At 38.1% G+C, this 16902-nt stretch overlaps 1 protein-coding gene across 2 annotated transcripts in view; it reads right to left on the minus strand.

The window, feature by feature from the left end:
• USP14 (ubiquitin specific peptidase 14) overlaps positions 1 to 16518 on the minus strand; it is a 46643-nt gene extending 30125 nt beyond the window's left edge. Inside the window, exons 1-5 of one of the 2 annotated variants that reach the window (XM_004322016.4) lie at positions 16301 to 16518; positions 11283 to 11428; positions 8928 to 8960; positions 1341 to 1445; positions 508 to 611 (exon numbers count right to left, since the gene is read on the minus strand). In XM_004322016.4, coding sequence (XP_004322064.1) covers positions 508 to 611; positions 1341 to 1445; positions 8928 to 8960; positions 11283 to 11428; positions 16301 to 16316 — 404 coding nt within the window. In that variant the 5' untranslated portion in view covers positions 16317 to 16518. Of the gene's footprint in view, positions 1 to 507; positions 612 to 1340; positions 1446 to 8927; positions 8961 to 11282; positions 11429 to 13789; positions 13845 to 16300 lie in introns of those variants that run through there. The other variant, XM_019930560.1, reaches the window with a different exon arrangement.
• Positions 16519 to 16902: the final 384 nt, after the last annotated feature.

The raw sequence follows: 16902 nt of genomic DNA on the forward strand, positions 1-16902 counted from the left end.
CATAATAGCTAAAATATGGAAACAATCCAAATGTCCATCAACTGATGGATAAACAAAACATAGTATATCCATACAATGGAATATTATTCATCCATACAAAGGAATGAAGTATTGAATCATGCTACAACATGGATGAACGTAGAAAACATTATGCTAAGTAAAAGAAGCCAGTCAGCAAAAAGACCACGTACTGTATGATCCCATTAATATGAAATGTCCAGAATAGGCAAATCTGTAAGACAAAAAGTAGATTAATGGTTGCCTAGGGCTGGAGGTGGGAAAGGTATAAGGAGCGACTGCTAATGAGTATGAGGTTTCTTCTTGGGGGGCAGGGGAATATTCTGAAATTAGACCATGGTGATGGTTGCACAACCTTGTGAATATAATAAAGACCATCTAATTGAACATGTTAAAAGGGTGAATTGTACGATAAATGGATTATATCACGATAAAGCTGCTAATATATATATATATATATGACATAAAACAATCTCTCTTCTGTCTTACCTTTTAAGGGCATCTTTGAGTTCAGGTACAGAACGAATACACTGAACTGTAGCATTCATGTAACAAGTGTTACCAAGGTTTGTCAATCCACATGGTAATTCCATCTGATAAGGAAAAGGATTAAATCATTTTTAAAAGATGACACAGCATATATAAATCACTAAACACACTGAAGCAAATACAATTTACCAACTCATACCAATTTATTCTACCTTAACAATGTTTTATTTCCCTAACAAAAAATTTTACTTGCATCATGCGGACAATCATCCTGTTTTAATTCCCTTCTTAAAAATAAGAAAACAATCATATCAGTTCTGCCTCATCTGCAGGTTTATCACTGGAAGAGGGTAACAAAATATATACAGAAACACTTCAAAAAAATGAATGGTACTATATAAATGCTGGGTAGTAAAAATAATAATAATATTTGACAAGTGTGTGTTGGCCAGTTTCTAAACCAACACTGCATTTAAATTAAGGATAAACTGTATATTTTCAACATGGAAGGTTTTAAGAATTTAAATATCCCAGCATTTAAACTATTTAACTTCTTTGAGCCTGTTTTCCCATAAAATAACAGTAAACATTTAAATAGCACTATCTGCCAGACACATATTTATTACAGATATTCACTGACTTTATAATGAATTATTCAATTAAAATAGGATTCCTTGAGCCAATTTCAAAGATAAAACTTTTATTTACTGCTAATAACATCTATCTTAATATTGATTAAATCTTCAAAACATGTAGATGCTTTCTGAAAGGCATCTTACTAACTGTATTTCTTAAAAGTAGTGATCAAATATATAAAATGTGGTATGTCTTACAGCAGATGCTAACTGTTCTTCTGTCATGTCTTCTACGAAGACAGTTTTAGCTGAGGGTTCCTCAGGAAGAGCATCTGCTGACCCCATCATTAGTAAAGTCATTCCCTGTGTAAAAAAAAATTAATTTCATGAAAATGCTGAAAAGTTGATCACGTTTATGTGCAATGAAAGAAGCCAGACACAGAAAAACACATGTTGCATGCTTCTATTTGCTAGAAAAGGTAAATCTAGAGAGACACAAAGTAGATTAGTGGTTGCTAGAAATGAAGGTGAGAATAGGGAGTGTCTTTAAATGGGAACTCATTTCTTTCTGGGGTGATGAAAATATTCCAAAATGAGACTGTGGTGAAGGTTACACAACTCTGTAAATACATTAAAGATCACTGAACTGTTAAAAAAAAAAAAAAAAGTACTAGGGTGGCTGCCTCAGGCCACAGGTCATCTGCTTATCTGAAAAGGGGTATAAGGAAACTTCTTAGAATAGTGGAACTTCTTTATCTTGACTGTGGTAGTGGTTTCATGACTGTATAAAGTTAACCAAATCCATCAAACTCTCACACTAAAGTAGGTGAACCTTACTCTCTATATACTATACGTCAATAAAGCTAACAGAAAAAACACAGTCACAAAGAAAGCTGAGAATGTTTTCAATATTGGAAAGGAGAGAATTCTTCAAATGATCATTAATATTTTGTGGCATCATTTCTCCCCATAACACACTAAGCACTGATAAGATTCTTTCTATGAAAGTCTACTGTGAAATGTAACCATTATTTACATTTGAATAGAAATATTTTGAAAGCATTGAAATCTCCATTATTAGAAAATATCAAACCAAACATATAAATTAGTTCAAAATATCTAATTTTATAATTCTACACATTATTAACTTAAGGGAATACTTATATTCAGTACAGATACACCATTCCATACAATAGAAGAACAATAGAGACACTGTCACCTTAAGTCTCATAATCCTGAAATGTGAACATCTTATTCAATATCTTTCTGGAAGACAAAAACATCTGAGACAAAGACAGAGGGTAGAGAGGTTTAAAAGAAAAAAAAAGGCCAGAAGGAGAAATTTTTTTTAAAAAAAGGACAATAAAATAAAAATATCTAGACGAAGATTAAAATTAGTAAATTAATAAGGTCACCAAACTCATAGTCTTATGGGTACCTATGTTCAAATCCAACAATCTTCATTCTATCACCTATTATTTTTATTTAAACTTTCTATAAGATAATAGCAAAGCAGTACTAAGCTATCACTAAAGAATCTTTCTTAAAAGACAACTGTCGGGCTTCCCTGGTGGCGCAGGGGTTAAGAATCCACCTGCCAATGCAGGGGACAAGGATTCGAGCCCTGGTCTGGGAAGATCCCATATGCCCCAGAGCAACCAACACTGTGTGCCACAACTACTGAGCCTGCGCTCTAGAACCTGTAAGCCACAACTACTGAGCCCATGTGTCACAACTACTGAAGCCCGTGTGCCTAGAGCCTGTGCTCCGCAACAAGAGAAGCCACCGCAGTGAGAAGCCCGCGCACTGCAACGAAGAGTAGCCCCCACTTGCCACAACTACAGAAAAGCCCGCACGCAGCAACAAAGACCCAACACAGCCAAAAATAAAATAAATACATTAAAAAAAAAAAAGACAACTGTCTCAGGAAAACCAAATATCTGAGGAATATACTAGCAACAGTCAGTTAGAAAATACAACAGAAAAGAAAGAATACCAACAAATATCTAAGAGTAAACATAACAAGAAATATGTAATACTTTAATAAGAAAACTATAAAGCTTTACTTAGGGATATTAAAAAACACCTAAAGAAACTGAAAGACACGAAAGATTTCTGGAATAGAAAAATTATGTAAAGATGTGATTCCAAACTATCATATAAATTTAACAAAATTCCTTTCTGAAACTTTACAAAATGTTTCATTCATGTAGCAAATTCATACCCATGACAACAGCTAAGAAATTTCTGAAAAAGAAGAAAGACTAAAAACAACAATACCTTTAAAATTATTAAGAAAATAGATTACAAAATGAAGAATGCTGAGGACAATAATTTAGAAAAAAAATACTTTGAGTTCTCCACCTCATGATATGCCACACCCAAAATGAATTAGAAACTGAAGATTTAAACGTAAATAAAATGAAACAAATAATTACAAAACATTTGTTTATTTTCTAAAAAGTCTTACTGTTTTTGGAAGATTTTCTAAAATTGACATAAAAGATGAAAGGACTCATGTCTCTAGTCTATAACTATATAAATCTTAAAAACTTGCCCATTACCACAATCAAAATTTTAAAGGACAAACTTAAAAAAAAAAATCACTATATATAGGCACAATAGAAAAACAGGCAATAGAGATAAGTAGAAAGCCAACAAAAAAGGCTTAAAATTAAATTAAATATGCTTCCACCTTAAGAAGCTAGCAGAAGTATATATTAAAATCAAAGTAAAAGGAGGAAATGAAGCAAAGAGGGGAAATCAATAAAATAATAAATAAACAAGCAAAAGTTAACTCTTTGTACTGGGGAGAAAAAAGTATCAATGAAACTTTACAACCTCTGCCTAGATGATAAAGACAATAAGCAAGAAATCACAATTTGCTAATACGGGGGCTGGGGGAGGGGTGGAACGACAGAACTACAGATTCTAGAATCTGTAGGATATCCTGTAAGAATGTAGTATGACAATCAATCCAACAATTTAAGCTAAACAGACCAATTCCTTAAAAGACACTACCAAAACCGGTGTAAAGAAAATATAACATCTGAATAATCCTACATTTACTAGACTCTAAATTCTGAATTAAAAGTCTTCCCACCAAGAAAGCTCCAAGCCCAGAGAACTTCACTAGAGAATTCTATGAGACACTATATGTGTGTGTGTGTGTGTGTGTGTGTGTGTATATATATATATATATATATATAAACTCTTTCAGAAAAGAGAAGAGGTATGAATGCTTCATAACTCATTTTATACAGTCAGCATTACACTGATAGCAAAAATCAAACAAAGACAGTTCAAGAAAACTACAAACCATCTCTCACAAAAAAGAGACACAAAAATACTTAACAAAATACTACCAATAGAATCCACATTATATAAAAAGGAAAATATATAATGACCAAGTGGTTTACTATTTCGAAAAAGGCAGTGTAGTTCATCACATTGAGATTAAAGGATTTAAAAAGAAAAATTTCAATATATATAGAAAAAGTATTTGCCAAAACTCAACTCCCATTCATGATAAGTCTCAGCAAACTAGAAATAGAAGAGAACTTTCCTCAACCTGATGAACATCTGTAAAAAACCTGTAAAATTCTACAATGGGCAAAACTACCCTATATATGTGTAGCTGTAGTCTCAAAAAAGAGGAAAGAGAAGGACAGAAAAAATAAAGAAATAGCTAAAGATTTTCTAAATTTAATAAAAACTATAAACACACAGATCCAAGAGGTTTAAGCAGAATAAACATAAAGAAAACCTGACCAAAACAAATTGCTGAAAACCAATAATGAGAAAAATCTCAAAAGCACCCAGGGAAAAAAGGACACATTACATGCAGAGGAACAATGATAAGAATGACAGCAACTGTACAAATGAGAAGACATCTTTCAAGTATTGAAAGAGTGTTAATCTAGAATTTAATACCAATCAAAAATGTTTTTCAAAAATGAAATGAAACCAAGAGCTTTTCAGAAAAACAAAAGCAGAGAAAACTCATAGATAGGCTCTGCAAAAAATGTAAAAAGGAAGTTCTCCAGGCAGAAGAAAATGATACCAGATGGCAATTTGGATCTGGATCCAAAGGAAGAGCACCAGAAATGGTAAATATGGGTTTTCTACGTTTTTTAATCTCTTTAAAGGATAAATGACTATTTAAAGCAAAAGTAGCAATGTAGAAAGTAAAAATAATAGCAATGTAGTATGGAGTTTCTAACAGGTAGAAGTAAACTATATATATGTATGACAACAACAGCACAAAGCAGGGAAATGGAAATACACTGTTGTAATAGTCTTATACTATGCCTGAAATCACTCGTTATAGATACATAATATAAACCCTACAACAGCAATTCAGAAACATCAAACATCATCATAGGACCCTTTATACCAACAGTTGGCAAACTTTTCCTATTAAAGGCCATATAATAAATATTTTAGAATTTCTGGGCCACATACCATCTTTGTTGCAACCCCACCCTTTGTTTTCAACCCCACCCCTTTAAAAATATAAATATCATTCCTAACTTGCAGGCCTTACAAAAACAGGCTGCAGGCCAGATTTGGCTCAGAGTTCACAGTTTGATGACTCCTGCTTCACATTCTTAAAAATTGAGAACTTCTGTTATGTAGTTCTCAATATTTACCGTATTAGAAATTAAAACTGAGAAATTTTAATAATATTCATTCAAAAACAATAAACCCACTTAATGTTAAGATAATTAACATTTTATGAAAGATAATTATATTCTCAAAACAAAACTAGTGAAGACTGATATTGTTCTACATTTTTTCAAATGTCTTTAATGTTTGACTTAAGAGAAAACAGTGGATTTTCATATTTGTTTCTGTATTCAATCTGCTGCAGTATCACATGTCCCACAACCTCTGAAAAATTACTGTACATAATCAACAATAGAAAAGGCAAATAAAATCTTAATGTCAACATGAAAATACATTTTTTAAATATGAAAACAGTTTTGATCTCAAGGATTCCTTGAAAGAGTCCTGGGTACTGCCTGGAGTTCCCGGGATACACTCAGAGAACTGTTACCCTAGAGAAATCATTAAAACTCTGGGAATGGAGGGGAGAATGGAAAATGACTGTTAATGAACACAGGGTTTCTTTTTGGATAATGATATGTTTTAAAACTAGACAGTGCTGATGGTTGCACAACTCTATGAATATAGCAGAACACACTGAAATGAACATTTTAAAGCGCTGAATTTCATAGTCAGTGAATTTTCTCAGAAAACTTATTATAAAAGCATAAATAACAAAAGAGAGATAAAGCAAAGTCAGAGATAAACACAAAATTAAAAATAATCGAAAAGAAGGCAGCAAAAGAACAATGAGACAGAAAACAAATAGCAAGATGGTAAATTAAACCCAAACATGTAGATAATAACACTGAACATAAGTGGTCTAAAGGTTCCAATTACAAAGTAGAGATTGTAAGACTGGATAAAAAAGCAAGACCCAAGTATATGCTAACCTAAAAAAATCCATTTTAAACAAAGACACAGATGTATTAAAAGCAAAAGGATGGGAAAATACATGAAACGCAAACAATAATTAAAAGAAATATGGTGTAGCTTTATTAAAATCAAAGTAAAACTGAGAGCAAAGAATATTACCAAGGATAAAGAGGGACAGTTCACTGTGATGAAAGGTCAATTCATCAAGATTTAACAATCCTATATATGCATGCACCTAATAACAGAACTTGAAAATACACAAAACAAAACTGATACAACTGAAAGGAGACATAATCAAATCCACAATAATAGTTAGAGATTACAACACGCTTGATAAAAGAAGTAGACAGGGCTTCCCTGGTGGCGTGGTGGTTAAGAATCTGCCTGCCAATTCAGGGGACACGGGTTCGAGCCCTGTTCCAGGAAGATCCCACATGCAGCAGAGCAACTAAGCCCGTGCGCCACAACTACTGAGCCTGTGCTCTAGAGCCTGTGAGCCACGACTACTGAAGCCCACGTGCCTAGAGCCTGTGCTCCGCAACAAGAGAAGCCACCACAATGAGGAGCCCACGCACCACAACAAAGAGTAGCCTCTGCTCACCACAACTAGGGAAAGCCCGCACCCAGCAACGAAGACCCAACGCAGCCAAAAATAAATAAAATAATTCAAAAAAAAAAGGTAATGGGTTTGCTATTGCTACTTTTAAATGAATAATATGTTTAATTTCTCAGCCTTAATTTCAAATACAATAAATATCGACATAACCCATATATATGAAATTCTTTGGGGTTAAAAAATAATTTTTGAGGGCTTCCCTGATGGCGCAGTGGTTGGGGGTCCATCTGCCGATGCAGGGGACATGGGTTCGTGCCGCGGTCTGGGAGGATCCCGCATGCCGCGGAGTGGCTGGGCCCGTGAGTCATGGCCGCTGAGCCTGCGCTCCGCAACGGGAGAGGCCGCAACAGTGAGAGGCCCGTGATTCATGGCCGCTGAGCCTGCGCATCCGGAGCCTGTGCTCCGCAGCGGGAGAGGCTGCAACAGTGAGAGGCCCGCGTACCGCAAAAAAAACACAATAATTTTTGAGAGTGTAAAGAGGTCACAAAGACCAAGAAATCTAAGAACTGCACATGCCAAAAATGCAAGGTTTAATAGTTAAAAATCAATGAGACTAGCCAGATTACCAGAATAAAAGAGAAAAATCATATGATCCTTTTAATCAGCAGAAAAGTACTTAAAATTCAAGAGCCATTCATAACTTAAAAGGTCTTAGTGAACTAGGAAATGACAAAGATGTCCACTCCCATCACTTTCTATTCAATGCTGTATTAGAAGTCCTAGCCAGTAAAGTAAGGCAAAAAAAGAAGTAACAGCCGTAAAGACTGGAAAGGGAAAAGTAAAACTGCCTCTATTTGCAAAGAGCATGCTTACTTACATAGAAAACCCAATGGAATCTACAAAAAAACTACTGGAACTAGAAAGTGAATTTGGCAAGGTCACAGGTTAAAAATAAACTGTATTTTTTTTTTTTTTTTGCGGTACGCGGGCCTCTCACTGTTGTGGCCTCTCCCGTTGCGGAGCACAGGCTCCGGACGCGCAGGCTCAGTGGCCATGGCTCATGGGTCCATCTGCTCCGCGGCATGTGGGATCTTCCCAGACCGGGGCACGAACCCGTGTCCCCTGCATCGGCAGGCGGACTCTCAACCACTGCACCACCAGGGAAGCCCTATAAACTGTATTTTTATAATCTAGCCATGAACATTGGAAAACAATTTTTTTTTAAAGTATCATTAAATAGCCAAGAAATGTTAAGTTCCAGAATCTAACAAAAATCGTGCAAGCTCTCTACACTGAAAAATTATAGAACTGAGCTAAGAGAAATGGAGAAGTACACCTTATTTAAGGATTTCAGTACTCAATACCTTTAAGATGTTCATTCTCCCCAAACTGAACTACAGATTCAATGCAACCTAAACAAAATTCCAGGAGTCCGTTTGCTGGAATTGACTAATTCTAAAATTATAAGGAAATGCAAAGGAGTTAAAATATTCTTGAGGAAACAGAAAAAGTTGGAGAACTTACATTATCTTATTTCAAGACTTATTATAAAGCTTTAGTAATCAAGACCATGTAGTACTAGTATAAGGTTAATCAAATATATCAATGAAACAAGAGTCCAAAAATAAACCAACAAATGATTTTCAAGAAAGACTCTGACATAAATCAATGAGAAAAGGAAAATATTTTCAACAGATAGTGCTGGAACAACTGGATATACAGACAGAAATAAAGGCATTTGGAATACATTTTGTGTAATAATTAGGGAACTGCATTATAACTAGTGTTCTTAAGATAATACTTACATTTTTTATTTTGATGTTTCCCCAATCATCATCCTGTTTTAAAGACAAATAATAAACATTTAACCACCCCCATATAATCCAAACATAATCTAAAAATCAACTAATTTTATATTTCTACTTCAAAATAGAAATTGTCTATATGCAGATTTTGCTTAAAATTACTGTAATCAAAAGTATTTTTTAAAAAACAAAAAACAAATGCAGTCCTAAAACTAGTAAGTCTAACAATTGTTCAAACTACATAAGATACAATCTAAAAGGCAGTAAACTTGGCAGCACCAAAAGTACTGAAACACTTGACTGATGACAGATGCTAATTTTTTGCATATTTGGAACCAGCAGAGCTAATAACTAGCGTATGTTTGACAAGAATAAAGAATAACTTCAGAAATGAAATAAGGTCTACATAATTAGGGTGATTATATAATCACCCAAATCAAGAGACTCTTGAGAATCAAAGTGCTACTAAAAATTATACCAGGAGAGTAAACAAGACTACCCAAGGCAAACTAACCCTTAATAGTATTTGCTGCATCCACAAATGTTTCTCAAGTCCTACATTTCACATCTATGAATCAATTAACAAATACTTTGACTTCAGTATGTTCAATTTAAATCAAGTTTTTTTGGAAATGCCATGATTGGTCCACAGATATTTTGACAGCTAAAAGCCCTTCCCTTCAGGGGATGGTCAGTTCCATATCACTCCTTCCTTTTTACTGAAGGTACCAGGCACTCAATACACCTCCCTTTGGTGGTGCCACTATTTCTTTTTGGGCATCCTGCTTCAAAGTAGAACAGTAAGTTTCTAAATGCCCTTCTCAGTTTAAGGGCTATTACTGCTAATCATAAGGAATGATAATTATAAATGTCTCCTCAAATAATGCCTCCTCCTACTTATCCAAGGTCACACAAAGCTGGGAAATGAACCCAGATCTGCTCGACTTGTAAATCACATGTTCTTTTGGTGCCTTACTATATGTTACTTAAGCCTCTCTGATGCTCAGTAAAATATGTAAAATACATTTACTTTCCTCATTTTTAATACACATACATTTGACAATTACAGAAAACAAAAACCTGGCACAGAGTAAGTATTCAGTAAGTGGTAGCTATTAGTCATAGTTTCATTTAATTCACATTTTTCTGTAACTCTCCACAGTATACCACCAGTACACAGTTCAGCACAAATTACGTTACCAAGTTCACTAATGACCAGAAGCTCATACTGCAACTTGAGGGGAAACAATGTTTCTTCACCAATATCTGTTTTACGGCCCAGCTAACAGGGGTAGCCAATCCTTATCTCTAAAGTTAATCAGAGCTCTTTAGCATTTCACATCTAACTCTTGAAGAAAGTGTATTTTAAAAACTATACTTATGGGCTTCCCTGGTGGCGCAGTGGTTGGGAGTCCGCCTGCCAATGCAGGGGACACGGGTTCGTGCCCCGGTCCGGGAAGATCCCACGTGCCGTGGAGCGGCTGGGACCGTGAGCCGTGGCCGCTGGGCCTGCGCGTCCGGAGCCTGTGCTCCGCAGCAGGAGAGGCCACGGCAGTGAGAGGCCCGCGTACCACAAAAAAAAAAAAAAAACGTATATAGTATTACAAACAATAATAAAGAAAATACCTTCACATCTTTTCTGTGGCCCTTCATCAATGATACTGGTAAGCTTGGACTCTTAACTGTAATCAATGTGATCCTTCCAAGGGAACTAATGGAAAACTTAAATTCCCTCTCTTTTAAACAAAAATTCCTTTCCTCCCATCTCCAGGCAGATGTTAGATAGTGATTACTTCTAAGAGAAAGGGGCTCCTTTTAATGGTAGGATGCAAGAAAGGCCAAAGGAAAAACTAACAGTTTTCTAGTATTCCAGAACCAGGGCCTTAGTAAATTTGGTACATTCGCATGTATATACAAAAACACATTGTGTAGTAGCCTTTAAAAAATAAATTTACCATACTGTTCCACATTTTTAACAGAGATAAAATTTCTAACCCCATAACTGAAAATTACTAAGGAAATACAAATAGACTTTTTTAGTCTATACAAAATGAAATACTTTTAACACACATTCATAAGAAAAAAATTCAAACACAGATAAATGGAAAGTGCCCCAATCCCCTGACCTCCAGAGATAATCACTGATAAAATGCATTTTAAAATCAAAATTTTAATGATGCTTTATAATATAGTGTTTTGAAATGGCTACAATGTTCCTTCCTTAAACTAACATGAATAAGAGTTTTAATACCACAGACTATATACTCTCACCAAATAAAAAATACCTTAAATGCTGCATTTTCTGGTGCTAGTTATTTTCACTAGTACATAATGAAAATCTGGACTAAATTTTACCTTCAATGTTCCTCCTTTCACCATAACCTTCTGTCTGGCCGGCTGGACTCCAGTCAGTGCAAAAAGCTGAGCCTTGAACACCATCGGAGGTTCATCAGTATTCAGTTCTACACCTTCAAATTTCTCCTTTCCCCATTTCACAGTAACTGCAAACAAACCATAATTTGTTTTTTAATTTACAAAATAACAAGACTTAAGATTTAGAAGATCCTTAGGGAACTATTAGGCTAGTTCTTAAAAGCCAAACTTTGTCATTAATCTTTTTACACACCTAAGGCCTACCAAATCAGGAGTGAAGTGAATGCAACAGATCTTGGATAAAATTTAACTGGATCTAATCCAACTTCTCATTTGATAAATAAGGAAATTGAGACTTAAAAGAAGCTGATTGATTAATGTCACAAAACCAGTCAGTAAATATACAGGGCTTCTGAATCCTACTCCAATAGTATCTGCAAAATATGACCACACTGAAACACTTCCCAAAATAAAGTTCACAGACTTCAGAATGTGTTTAAACAATCATTAAAATCAGTTGAATATTACATACTGCTGAAATAGAGAGGGGAAAGAAAGGCTAGAGTATTTTGAGAAGAAAAAATATTCTTGGGAAAATAAAGCACACTGAAAACAGGTTAAGGAATATAGATCCCGGATTATAGGAAGAAAGGTATAGAAGAACTGAAAGGTCTGCCTCCTGAGCAAGAGGTGGTCAAATATTAAGAAGAATCCAAAAATATAGCTAAATTATTAAAAATTATAGAAATCCTACTTCACAGCCATTCAGATGGCTACAACAACAAAACCACAGAAGATAACAAGTGTTGGCAGGGATGTGGGGAAATTGGAACACTTGTGCATTGCTCTGGGAATATAAAAATGGTACCGCCACTGTGACAGAAAGTATGGTGGTTCCTCAAAAATCAGGCATAGAATTACTACTATGTGATCCAGCAATTCCATTTCTAGGTATATACCCAAAAGTATGGCAACCAGGGAATCAAACTGATATTTGTATACCCATGTTCCTAGCAGCATTATTTCACAATAGCCTAGAAATGGGAGCAACCCAAGTGCCCATCAACAGTGGAATATATATACAATGGACATTAATCAGCCTTAAAAAAATAATGAAATTCTGACACATTCTACCACATGGATGAACCTTGGAGACATTATGCTAAGTGACACAAGCCAGTCACAAAAGGACAAATACTGTATGATTCTACTTATGTGAGGTACCTAGAGTGGTCAAATTCCTAGAGACAGAAAGAAGAATGGGGGTTGCCTGGAGGCTGGGGGAAATGGAAACAGGGGTACAGAGTTTCATTTTAGGAACGGGAAGAATTTCTAGAGGTGGGTGGTGATGACGGCTGCAGAGCAATCTGAATGTACTCAATGTTAAAAACTGTGCACTTAAAACTGTTTAAAACTACACTTTATGTTACATATATTTTACCACAATAAAAAAATTTCAATCTTATAAAATAGCTAACTTTTGAAATATGTTAACATAAACAAACTAGGGAATTCCCTGGCGGTCCAGTGGTTAGGACTCCATGCTTTCACTGCCCAGGGCCCGGTTTCAATCCCTGGTCAGGGAACTAAGATCCCACAAGCCATACAGCACAGTCAAAAATAAATAAATAAACAAACAAACAAACTCACTCACTCAAGGATGTACACAGTTTTTTCCACTGAAAACTTTATACCTACTCAAAATGAGAATCCCATAATTAATAGTTGTCTAATTTCTCTGATTACTAAAATCAGAATATAAAAAAGTGACCCTGACTCCAAATCCCTATTCTTTCACTAGTTCAATTAACGTGTTAGCGTTCATTCAATGATAAGCCCAGTAACAAGGATTAGGGAGACTCTCTGTGAACTCACAGTTTAATAAAGGAGAGAGGGAAAAAGGTTAAAATAATTAACAATACAATATAAATATTACAAATGCTAGAGGAGCACAGTGGAATGCTTCATGAGGGAGGAAGGATTCTCTGGAGAAAGTGTTAACTGTGAGTTACCACTATCAACTTTGAGTCTCAAAGAAAAAATCAGGTGTTAGAGAATAAGAATAAAAGCATTCTTGGAAAAGACACTCAAAAGCATAAAGCAGCATGGTGTCCTCTGAGATACAAGTAATTCCCAGAGTGAAGGGGAAGCAGCTGAAAAAGGAGAAACTGACCAAAGATCAAATCAGGGAAGATAACATAAGTCACGTTAAAACATACAGGCTTTAGGTTGTACAAAATGTGCAGCCCCTGAAAGGTTTTCATAAAGGCCACTTTGGTCTGGTTTGAACATTAGAACACTCTAGCAGCAGCAGAGAAAATACTGGTTTGAAGGGGGAACGACTACAATCATTGAGACAAACCAGAAACATATAACAATAGTACAAACAAAAGAGGGAGGACTAAATCAAAACTGTATTAGAAATAATGAAGACGAATCTGAAATTTATTTAGCTGTGTCACCATGGGCAAGTTAAACTTTTTGCTTACCCATAAACCAGGGGTTCCCAACCCCAAGGCCACGGACCATACCACACCATGGCCTGTTAGGAACCGGGCCGCACAGCAGGAGGTGAGCAGCAGGTGAGGGAAAGAAGCTTCTTCTGTATTTACAGCCGCTCCCCACGGCTTGCGTTACCGCCTGAGCTCCACCTCCTGTCAGATCAGTGGCAGCATTAGATTCTCATAGGAGCACAAACCCTACAGTGAACTACGCATGCGTGGGATCTAGGTTGCACGCTCATTATGAGAATCTAATGCCTGATGATCTGAGGTGGAGCTGAGACAGTGATGCTACCGCTGGGGAGCGGCTGCAAATACAGATTATCATTAGCAGACAGATCTGACTGCACAGAGACCATAATAAATCAACTGCTTGCAGACTCATATCAAAACCCTATCAGTGAGTGGGAAGTGAAAACAAGCTCAGGGCTCCCACTGATTCTGCATTATGGAGAGTTGTATAATTATTTCGTTATATATTACAATGTAGTAATAATAGAAATAAAGTGCACAATAAATGTAATGTGCTTGAATCATCCCGAAACCATTCCTCCCCAACCCCTCCCCGGGACTGTGGAAAAACTGTCTTCCACGACTGGTCTCTGGTGCCAAAAAGGTTGAGGACCGCTGCCATAAAGGAGAATTATACTAGTACCACGGGACTATGTTGAAAATTAAAACAAAGCAACATGTATAAAAAACATTAGCTTTGGGCTTCCCTGGTGGTGCAGTGGTTGAGAGTCCGCCTGACGATGCAGGGGACACGGGTTCGTGCCCCAGTCCGGGAAGATCCCACATGCCGCGGAGTGGCTGGGCCCGTGAGCCATGGCCGCTGAGCCTGCGCGTCCGGAGCCTGTGCTCCGCAACGGGAGAGGCCACAACAGTGAGAGGCCCGCGTACCGCAAAAAAAAAAAAAAAAAAAAAAAAAAAAACATTAGCTTTGTACCAGACAAAAAAGTGTTCGCTAATTTTTACAGCACTTCTTCTTAAACACGTAAGTGTCTGGACGTTTAATTTTCTATCAAAACTTATGACAGTACTTAAGATGTTCTTGTTTTAATACAGGGCTTTTTGCAGAATCTGAAAATACAGATTCTCAATATGGAGATGTCAAAGGAAGAAACCTTAGAAATCTACTTCAATTCCCTCATTTTGGAAATGAGGAAAAGATCTGATTAAATATTTAAGATGGAACTCAATTTCTAAGAAAGTTTGGTGAGTACAGGCATTTTTTGAGGGGAACAAACTACCTGTGTGTGCTTAAGTATTAGCATACACAGGTATTTACCGCCGTTACTTCATTAATGCCACTTAAATTCTATACTGCATAAACAGAATATTTCAAGTACCATTCTACTGTTCCATTGTTGTGGCCTTAGAAAAAGAGGTTGAGCAATCATTATTAAAGCATTTGGGGACACACAGTTTTGAAGGCATTAGCCTGCTGTGGCCCCCTTTGCCTGGCAAAGCAATAAAGCTATTCTTTTATACTTCACCCAAAAAAACAAACAAAAAATCATTATTAAAGCATTCAAGATTCTAGAACATCGAGAATCCATGTCGAGTTTAAACATTATTTTGTTTGATGTCATTCTTTGAAAACGCTGAATCTTCAATAAAGGAATTATGATACAGTGTCAAGGATGGCCAATGAATCACACATCCATAGCCAACTGGAGCCACCACATACACTTTAGGGGCCATTTTGAATTACACTAGGAGACAGCAAGGTCCATTAACTCGGTAAAAACATGATCCCTGGCCAACCCCTCGGACTGCCATCACGCAAAAAAACCCTGTCAAACGCCAATCAAAAGGAAATGATACCCGCGACCATTTGTATTCCTTTACCTCTCAAAGCTAACACTGTGCTTCGGACACAGAAACACAAAACAGTGTCTGATGAAATGAAAATGAAGCAAAAAGCTCGCAATCTGCCTCGGGATAAAAATGAAATTGGTACAAACGGGGTGGTGGCAGCAAGGGGTAAGCGAAGGGAGGCTATGGAGGGAAACCCCCAGAACGAGGAAGGAAGGAAGGCTTAACCTCACATCTCTGGTCCCTCCATCACTCCCTTACCGAGGCTTCCCCTCCTGGCCGCTCCCTTCCACGGCTACGGCTACCACTGAAGAGGTTCAGGAAATGCCACTGCACCTCCAGCCTGGTCCCTGCTGCCCCGGGACACAACCTCACCCTACCCCGCACGCGAGGATAGAGACAGAACTATTCTGCAGAGTCACCACTCGGAGGGGCGGACGCTCGCTGCTTCCCCACCTCCCCTCCGGCTCCCACCCCACGCACGCGGTGGCCCAGGAGGGGCACGGCTCCCTCGCGTTGCAGGGCCCGGAACTCGCAGGGAGAGAGAAAGGGGCCAGGGTCCCCTCCACGCCGCGGAATCCCCGCCCCGTGCTCAGCGGGGCACCCGCCCTGCAGGCCAGGCCTACACAGAGGCCTAGCCCCGGGCGGGACTGCGGAGCACGAGACGAGGAGGGCGCTCACCGGAGTAGAGCGGCATGGCAGGGCGCGCTAGGAGGCGGCGGTGGCGCAGGAAGGCTGGGCCTGGCAAGAGCGGCGAAAGGAAAGGGCCGCAAAGAAGCTGTGGCGGCGGCCGAGGCGGAGGCGCGGTAGTGGCGGCAGACTCAGTGCGACAAGAGCCTCATTCAAACCGGCCACTGGCGATGACGCAGCAACACGCCGTCCGCCGGCCGAGCCACAGGGCGTCTGAGGGGAGGAAGCGAGGCGGGGCCTGCAGGTGGAGAGACAAGGGAGGTGGGAGCGGCCGGGTACCCGGCGCCCCTGCGCTTCACAGGTGCGCGCCTGCGCACTGCACCCCGTCTGCGCCTACCGGCTCCCAGCCCCGCCCCGCCCCGCCCCGCCCGGCTGCAGACATAGCGGGAACCTAGTGTCCCAGCCGCAGCTTCTTAGGAGGTCGTTCACCCGTTTCCAAAAGGTGGGGCAGTACGAGCTGGGGTTTTATTCTCTCTGTTAATGAAGGCTGGAGAAGAGCCTTGCTCCGCCCCTCAACTTGGTCTACTTATTAATGAAAATGTCTAGGCCTCCCATTCAGGATTTTGCAACAAAAATAAACATCAAAATGATCT

This window comes from Tursiops truncatus, chromosome 13 (genome assembly GCF_011762595.2).
Source record: "Tursiops truncatus isolate mTurTru1 chromosome 13, mTurTru1.mat.Y, whole genome shotgun sequence".
NCBI lineage: Eukaryota > Metazoa > Chordata > Mammalia > Artiodactyla > Delphinidae > Tursiops > Tursiops truncatus.